Source organism: Echinops telfairi, unplaced genomic scaffold, assembly GCF_000313985.2.
Source record: "Echinops telfairi isolate 266 unplaced genomic scaffold, ASM31398v2 ScPeMD7_7469;HRSCAF=8507_0, whole genome shotgun sequence".
NCBI lineage: Eukaryota > Metazoa > Chordata > Mammalia > Afrosoricida > Tenrecidae > Echinops > Echinops telfairi.
The window spans coordinates 82,270,089-82,278,866 of record NW_022111372.1 but is presented as its reverse complement, the minus strand read 5'-3'; the positions used below and the strand labels follow the sequence as shown (position 1 = coordinate 82,278,866).

The 8,778-nt window shown below is 54.1% G+C and overlaps 1 protein-coding gene and 1 long non-coding RNA gene across 3 annotated transcripts in view; both read right to left on the bottom strand.

Moving 5' to 3' along the window:
- Window positions 1-1,674: 1,674 nt before the first annotated feature.
- LOC123521053 lies at window positions 1,675-4,101 on the bottom strand. Its single transcript, XR_006679543.1, has 2 exons — window positions 3,218-4,101; window positions 1,675-1,958 (listed from the first exon to the last, which is right to left on the bottom strand). It is a non-coding gene; the product is annotated as an uncharacterized LOC123521053 (long non-coding RNA).
- Window positions 4,102-7,359: 3,258 nt separating this feature from the next.
- The window catches only part of ANXA6 (annexin A6), a 45,497-nt gene continuing 44,078 nt past the window's right edge, over window positions 7,360-8,778 (bottom strand). For both annotated transcript variants that reach the window (XM_004696732.2, XM_030888786.2), the window contains one exon: window positions 7,360-7,792. In XM_004696732.2, the coding sequence (XP_004696789.1) occupies window positions 7,733-7,792 (60 nt within the window). In that variant the 3' untranslated portion in view covers window positions 7,360-7,732. The remainder of the gene's footprint in view (window positions 7,793-8,778) is intronic.

The window sequence follows — 8,778 nt, the reverse complement described above, 5'->3', positions numbered from 1 at the left end:
TGATGGTGCTGCTGCTGCTGGAGCCGGGAAGTCTGGCAGTTTCATTTCGGGTTTCCATCTCACTCAGGGGGGCAGCCAAAAGGCAGCAGTGAGGTAGTGGCCCTGACTCACCTTGGGCAAATCCCACCCATCTGGTTTCCTAGGACCCAACGGGAAAGGGCAAAGCAGCTGGTATGGTTAATCCCTTCACTGCTAGCAGCTAGACAAAGCAATAGAACTAGGTTGGTGGCTTTTGAAGGGGGTTCTCTCTCTCTCCCCCTCTTGTTTCTTTAACTTCCCCTCACCTTGATCCTCACCGCCAGGAAGCGGTTCTCCCAGGTTTGATCGCATCTTGTCTGGTTTCCTGGGGAGCTGGTCTTGTCCCCCTCAAGCAGTTAAGCCCAGAGCCGGCCCTCTCTGTAGGGCCCACGTGTGTCTCCTGCTGAAGAACCCACACGAAGACGCGTCCAGTGTGCGCCAAGAGCTGGTCTGGGCACTCGTGTGAGAGATTTTCTGCTTGGCCACTATTGTGTCTATGAACACCAGTGTCTTTGTGGGTCTAATGACTTTATTTTTCTCTACGTGGCTAGCCGTGTGCGTTTCTCTGTGTGTTACCCGGGATGTGTGTTTGAGTTTGCACCTGCGTGCCGTGTGCTCCTGAGTGTAACGAGCAGTGGTTTGAAGGTGGGGGTGTGTGTCACAAGCAGTGTTTATGGACTGTGTGTGGGTGCTGGGTGTGTGGGGAATGGGATTGGAAACGGCCAGCCTAGCATTGTCTGAGGGTCGCCGTGTTACTCCCAACTCCCCTGGCCTTCCCACCTGCCCATTGCTGTCTCCAGCTTTGGCACATGACTGCCCTGATGGGGTAGCTGGAGGTGTGGGGTGAGTGGAAGGGGCATGCTAACTGCAACTGGCAGCATAGTAGGCAGGGGGGAGGTATCCGATGGTGATGGTTAGGGCGATAAGGACGGACCATCCCACAGAAGGAAATACATATTCTGGAAACTTCTAGAACTCTAAGCTCATGCCCATATGGCTCTGGCTTAAGACTTTATCACACCTTACCTAGCTGAGATGAGGCCCTGCCCTAGAGCCTTGGCCTCAAGTCCTGCCTGGAAAAGCACTTTCTCCATTGTGGTGCCCAGGGAAGGATGCCTCCTCCTTCTAGACCCCTGCCTTCACATGCACCTCCCCCATCCTGAGCAGGTCAGGGCCCCTTTCCTTGGCTGCTTGCTCCTCAAATCTTCCCTTTCCTCCCCCTCTGCTTCATTTGCCCTGGCTCACATCCTCACCCCTCCGCACCTTGAGAGTACCTACAAGTCTGACAGCCAGTCTCCCAGCGGCTGGTCCTTGGTCACCTTCCTGTAGGGTCCCTCTAATCATGCTGCTGCCCGCCCCAAACACGGGCAGGAGCTCAGCAGTGCCTAGAGCATGAGGACGACACCCTAGTGCTCTACGTGACCAGCCGCTGGCCTTCTCTCTCCCTGCTGGGGTGCTCAAGGGCCTGGGACTGCGCCTATGGCCTCAGCTTTCCCACCTCTGAGCCTTGGCTCAAGCTGCTTCCCTGCCCTGCCCTGCCGACAGCCCTCCCTCTTTCAATAGCTCAGGACGCACAGTGGGGGTGGTTAAAGTGCTCTGCTGCTCGGTGGTTTGAACCCACCAGCCCTTCTTTGGGAAAAAGATGTGCAGGCAGTCTGTTGCTGCAAGGATTTATCATCGCCTCGGGGCAGTTTCTACTCTGCCCTTACAGGGTTGCAATCTGTGAGTTGCAATGAACTCAGTGGGTTTGGGGGTTGGGTTTTCGGTAGATTTTACTGTTGAAAGTCTTTCTATCCCTCTTTTGAGGTGCCTCACAAACGTCCTCTTTCTTGTCTTCTTTACCATGGTTAGCCGAGGTCTCTGTTTTTCCTCACTCCTTGCTGCTGGGTGCCGGGTTGTTGTTGTTGTTGTTGCATGACCTTCTCCCCTGACTTCATTTTCTGAAGGAAAGGAGTTCCATGACTCAGTAGCTATCAAAGGCTATCGAAAGAGAGCCCCCTCTCAGCTCCGTTTTCTCCTCCACAAAGTGAAAGGCGAGCCCGTTTTTAATAATGAAGAGTTGATTCGTGTTGGGCCCTCACGATGTTCTGCACAGTGTGCTCAGAGCTTTACCTGCAGTCTCTGATTTAATCTCCTCCACAGCCCCAGGAGAGAAACCACTGCCATGTCCCCCTCACAGTTGAGGACACTGAGGCAGAGAAAAGTCAAGGGACTTCTAAGGAGGGGGAGGGGAACTGGGATTAGGATCCAGATCTGTCTGACTCCATAGGTCTCATCACTGCAAGAAGGCTTGGTTATGTAACCAGAATTTCCCACCTGCCCAACTGTGACCGTCAAGTGGGGGAGTCTCCCGGGAAACCTCAGGCGTGTGGGCATAGAGAGAGGCAAGTCCCAGGGCCGACTTACCGTTAATAGGTTCCGAAAATCTGACATTTGGGTTGGGCAACTTGACACTCCTCCCTTCCATTCTTAGCTCAGCCTGGCTTCCCCCATGAAGTAGGGGAGGAAGTATCAGTAGAGACGATGGGCCTGGCTGGAATCAATCGGAGGACCCAGGTCTGGCTCCAAATTCAGCACTTGCTAATACATAGGTCCCAATCCAACTCTCTGGTGGAAAGAGCTACCTGGATCCTGGAGAGATGCACGTGGGGAGGCTTCCTGAGGCCCAGGGAGACCACAGCGCAGGCCTAGACACCAGCAAGTAGGTTGGTTTGGCTAATCTCTAGGACCACTGCTGCTCTGTTCATCCACCATCTGTTGACTCTGTCTTCCACCTACAGTCCCCTTTCCATCATCCGTACACAATTTCAAAGCAAGGGCCCTCTCGGGTGGGCTTACTCGCCACCCTCAAAGCTGGACACACAGTGCTTGCCAGGGCTTTTTTGAAAGCCCCAAGCTCCTGCACGACCCTCCACCTCGTTTCCCGATTATCTGCTTTCTGCGTCAAAGGGTAACCCCTCTTCCACGCAGCCACTCCCTTTGGGTATTTCCTGTGGCGTGGTTCATGGCAGTCCCAGACCTGCCTGCAGGGGAAATATGTGGCTTGCTTCAGGAGGGGAAGCAGTGAGGAGCTAGAGAATGACTCTGGGGTCCACGTCTGGCCTCGAGGGAGAGGGAACTGCAAGCCGATGTGGGAGACAGCACAGGGTGCTTAGGAGAGCCTAAGACTCCCCGGCTCCCGCTCATCTCTGCCGCTCACCTTGACCCGGGCACTTGCTTCCTGTGTAGAAGTGCCAGTCGTCTGGTCTGTAATCACAGGAGGGAGAGAGTGTCTGAGGGCCCCTCCCAGACTCGGGTCACAGCGTCTCCTTTTCTCCCAGTTTGAGCTGGAGGTGGTTTGGGCTTCTGCTTTCTCTTTCCTTTTAGCTTTAACAGTGCTCCTGTCACTTCTCCCTGTCAAACTCAGGCCGCAGAAGTCACAGAGCCCCCCAGCCCCTAGCGAATGTATGCCCAACGGTGACACACCGCGGGGCCTGCGCCATCTTCACAACCCCAGCCCCGGTCGCAGCCACGATGTCACGCCATGTGGCTGACAGGCTTCTCTCCCTCGTGTCATTTCACAAGGTCCTTAGGAGAGAGCTGGGCAAGAGGGACACTCCTGTGGATGATCCTTAAACAATTGGGCCCCAGAAGGTCTGCCTTGTCATTTTGTAAAAGCTGTGTATTAGTGTGTCCTTTGGCACCGGGCAGACAGCATGGGCACAGGAGGCTTCGGTATCAATAAGCTGCACGTGTGAATGAGGGCAGCCGGTGCCTGGATGCAGAGTGCTGCCTACTGCTTCCTCCACCACACGTCTGAGAATGTATGGTTTGTCCTGCAGGCTGCACCTTAGATGGTGGCGAAGGTTCCCACCTCCCCGGAACACATCACTATGTGCATGCCTCTCTTCCTCAAGAACCTGCAAAGGGTTGCCCTGGGTTGAAGAGAAAATCCTGACACTCCGCGTCTTCAGTCATCCAATGCCAACTCTACCATCTTGAGATTTCACCCACCTCCATGGAGTTTTGACTTATAGCCACCCCTGTAGGACAGAGTAGAACTGCCGCTGAGGCTGTCTATGTTTATGGGAGTAGAAAGCTTCATCAGTCTCCAGAGGAGCAGCTGGTGGGTTTGAACTGCTGAACTTGCAGGCTGGCAACTCAACCTGTAACCCACTATGACATCAATCTCATGATCTTACCTCCCTCTAAAGCTTTAGGAGCGTCCTCTTATTAGCCTATCCCAGAAAAACGAAGCAGAACATGCACTGGACGGCACAAAGGCAGCATCTTGGACTTTGTAAGCACTCAGCTTCAGCTTTCCTCATTTATAGTGTGCTTGTGCGTCTCCCTTCACTCCAACAAGCCCCCGCCCAACCCAGCACTTTCGCCGGCTCAATATCCATGAGCCGCTTTCTGGACTAGATATCACAGGCACCTTCATTTTCGGCAGCCCCGGGCTCCTTGAAGAGAACCTTGAGAAATCATCTTGGGAAGCGCCTCCTGGGTCTCGGTCAGGCAGCGTGTTGAGCCCGTACCCACATCCTCTCACACTTACAAAGCCCACTCTCCGGAAAAGAAATGGAGCCTTTGAAAGGTTAGCATGGTTGTGGCCCAACCATCAGTGGCGCGAGCCAGGTCTCCAGCCCTTTCTCATTTTGTTAACTTCTCTTCTGGTCAGGGGCTCAATTAAATTGGGCAAGCTTCCAAAAGAGTGCTCAGCTGACCCTCACAGGGCTTGGGCTCCGGCTCACAGCCTGCAGGAGAGAAGGAAGTGGGAAAGACATAACAGGGCACATTGTCCTAGCTTCAGACTTGTTATATCCGAGATTAAGAGAGGGCTTTTCACAGTCGTTGGGTCCGACCCCTCAAGGTACAAATGGGGAAACGTAGGCCCACCAGGAGCCCTGGTGGCATACTGGTTAATCATTGGGTTGCAAACTGCTAGGTCAGCAGGTCCAAACCACCAACTGCTCCTCGTGAGAAAGACGAGGCTTTCTGCTCCCAGAAACCCGCAGGGGAGTTATTCCCTGTCCTATACAGTCCCCGTGAGTTGGGCTTGACTCGATGGCAGCGAGTAGACCCATCAAGGGCAAGGGGTCTCCCCACATCATGGTGAGGTGGGGGACAAGATCAGACTAACGATCTCTCAGGTACCAGGGCCGTGTTCTCTGCCCGGCTACATGTATTCATTTAAATTCTGAGCACACGGTTTGCAGAAGGCTAGTTAACAGTGGGAACCCCTAATCCCTTGTGAGTCTCCACATAATGTCAGCCCCCCTTGGAGTTCTGACCATTGGCAGACAATGTAACAAGCGCTGTCCTGAGACGGTGTTTGAAAGTGGATTCGATCACTCCTATAACCAGTCCCCAGACTAATAGTGTTGCCCGCAGGGATTTACCGGAGGGTGCTCCTGACGGAAATCAAGGCTAAGGTTGCAACAGTCAGGAGTCAAATCCTGACTGCCTTGGTTGGAGGGAGCTGAACCAATCTTGTCAACTTCTCTAGTCTACAGTGGTGTACCTACCCCATCATTGTCCCTTCACTGCTTGTGTAGTCCCACCTAAGGAGCCGTGAAGCCCAGGTGGATTATGCATTGCACTGCTAACCTCACGGTCAGTAACTTCAAACCCACCAGCCACGTCTCCAGAGAAAGATGGGGCTTTCTGCTGCAGTGAAGATGCACAGCCTCCTGAACTCACAGGGGCACTTCTACTCCATTCTGCAGTCAGGAAGAGTCAGGATTGACTTGCTGACGGTGGGGTTTTTGTGTGAGGGGTCCCACCTGCCACTGGGTCTGCAGGCATGAGTGGGTTGGTGCCGTGGCGAATCTCATTTGTTTTCTGTGCTTTGTAGTTCAGCGTAGTAGTGTGGTTGTGAATACTGGGACACCTTCCGGGCCTCGTGCGGGTGATTCCGTTTCATCTTGGCCTCTCCTATGACTTCATGAACGGGTCTCTACACAAGCCACTTGGAGATGGAGGCTTCTTTCCCCCTCAAAGCAACAGACTCACACTCAGCAGAGACACACTGGCCTGCTCAGCCCGAAGGGAAGCTGAGCCCCGCAGCCAGCAAGTGCCTGCGTTCTCAGGGTCACTGGACAGTATCAGGCCAACAGCACAGGCCAGAAGCAGAGTGGTGGGAAGGGAAGACAGAGAAACTGCAGTTAAGCCACTCGCTTATCAGCGACCTTCATGACAGGGAACCTTGCCAGAGACCTCCCCACAGGGAGATTGTATCTGGTGCCCTTGAAGAGTTGGAAAGAGGAAGTTTGAGTTTGGCTGTAATGGATAAAAGGCACATAGAAATGTCCAGCAACTGAGGGAGAGCGAGAGATGGGGGTGGGGTGGGGTGTGCGGGCTCTTCTAGGGCTTGTTGCAAGCTCAGCCAGTGCTCAGCCTTCCCAGGAAACACCTGGGAGGAGTGTGAAGCTACAACTCACTTCTGGGCAGATGTAACCACCTCACACTGCCATGGAGGGGAACCAAGCTGCAGGGTGCGGGTACGAGCCAGGACCCCATTGGAACTGTGCTCCAGTCCGCCTGTCTCGTTTGTTCGAGCGAAGTGTACAGACAGCATCTCCTAGAATGCCAGTGCCAGAAGGCCGGGAATGTCAAGTGCTTTCCTCCGCCACACTCATTGTATAGGCAAGAAATAAAACGGAGGGCGGGGCACTCCCCAAGGGTGGGAAACTGAGGACCTGGAAGGGAGTGTGTGCAGCCCAACCTCTACACGCTCTCTAACCACAGGGCGTGGAAGACCGGCCCTGGTGAAAGACTTCCACAGTTCCGAGATGAGATAAACCCGAACAACATCTCCACAACAGCCTTCCCTAAAATGCCAAGATAAAGATGTCTCTGGCAGGCAAGAAGGCCTATCATTAAGAGCAATCAGGTCATTTTGTCCTTCCCAAGAAGCCCTCTGATACTGAGAAGGTGTTTCCCTAGAGCGCTCAGGTCGTCCAAGGTTAAGATACTGCCTGTCCTATTACAAATGGGCCTGCTGGAGGCCTGCAAGCCTCGTGACTATTTAAAGCGGGTGGAAGTACATTCGTATTTCACCCCCGGCTTGGGAATTGCCCCTGGGCCTCGATGTCTGGGCAATTACCCACAGCCTTGACTGTGGAGCTGAATCCCACGCCCAAGGGTGAGGAGTGAGCAACAGATGCAATGGGAACCCTGGGAGTTCTTGTCTGGCCGCCCTCTGCCCCCCAGCCCAACCTGGCTGAGTGTGGACTGTGAGATGGGAGTGGGGTGAGGGGGGCGGTGTCCCTTTGTCCAGAGGCCTTTACCCCGCCCCGCCCGACTGGTCCTCAGCTCCACTGGCCCAGTCCACCCTTCAAAGCGCAGGCATGACTCGTGTTACACAGAAAGGCTCAGTACTGTTTGGGGATTTGACAGAACCAGGGGAGACTTGTGGTGAGGGGTGGGATCTGGGGAAAGGCCCAGGAGGCAGACAGGGCGCAGAGGTGGACAGCATCGGGGCTACAGATCTTTGGCCACCCAGACACAACACCCAGCAGAAGTGACCAACTGCGATGGGCCTTTGAGGCCCCGGGGGTGGGAGTGGGATGGGGGGAGCCTTTCTGAAGTCCCAGTTGAAGAGAAGAGAGCCCACCCCCGGCCCCCTCCCCTAACCCCGCCCCTTCCAGAACTTGAGCAATCAGCCTTGGTCACGGTGGCAGGAGTTGCTGGCAGAGGAGTTGCTGGCAGAGGTGCCACCCAAGTGGAAGTGTTAGTCTTCGCCGCCACAGAGAGCTAGTAAGGCCTTCATGAAGTCTCCAGAGGTGTCACCCTGGCAGGGGCAGAGGGAGGGAGAACACAGTGAGTGGGAGCAGAGGCAGTGCCGTGGCGCCCACTCCCCAACTGCCAGTCAGCCAGGACACCCCTCGCCTCCTCCAGTCACTGGAGAAGGGCCATGGGGGTCTTTCTCACACAGAGACGCAGCCCTGTCTCTTCCGTGGCGCCCTGGTGCCTCAGGAAAATGCCTCCACTCTCAGCCTGGCATCCAAGGCCTTCTGCCCCCTTGGATCCCCGCACCCCACTCCCCGCCACAGGTCCTCTGCAGTCCCACCCCTGCCTTCTGACACCTGGCTTTCCCAAGACACCTGCGTGTCTCCCCCCACCCCCCACCCCTGCCTTTATGCCCAGCAGACCCTCCCTGGATGGATCCCGCCTGCTCTAAGCAGCAACCTTGCCTCTGGTGGAGTGAAGCCCCACCTCCCTTGGTTCCCCTCCTAATTTGCCAATACAGCACCTCACTTGCCGAGGCTGTATGACACTCATGGTGTTGGTAGCAAATTGCATGTAGGGCTGGACAGGCCAGAAAGACTCCCCAATAAGATGGGCCTGCCCTTTGGAAGGACTTCTATTATTTACTAATATGTTGTTGTTTTTAATAATAAATGTTCATTGTAAACAATTCAAACGAAAGGGAAGATTATACTATACTATGTACTATAGTATCTTGCCTTTAGCTTGAATTGTTTATAATGAACATTTATTATACTATACTTTTCTTGTTCCTGTTTCTGGTTCCTAGTTCCCCAAATCAAGAGTTAGTCATGGTGACTAGCTTCTTACGTGGTTTTCTGGTGATATTCTGTGTCGATGTGTGTGTGATGTTCCTTTTCTACACAAGTGGATACATCCTGTTCATACTGTCCTTGTTATGAGGTGCCATCAAGTTGGTTCCAACTCACAGCCACCTCATGTGCAGCAGATTGAAGCCCTATCTGAAATACTGTTCTTGGACCATACTTTTGGGATTCAGATGACAAG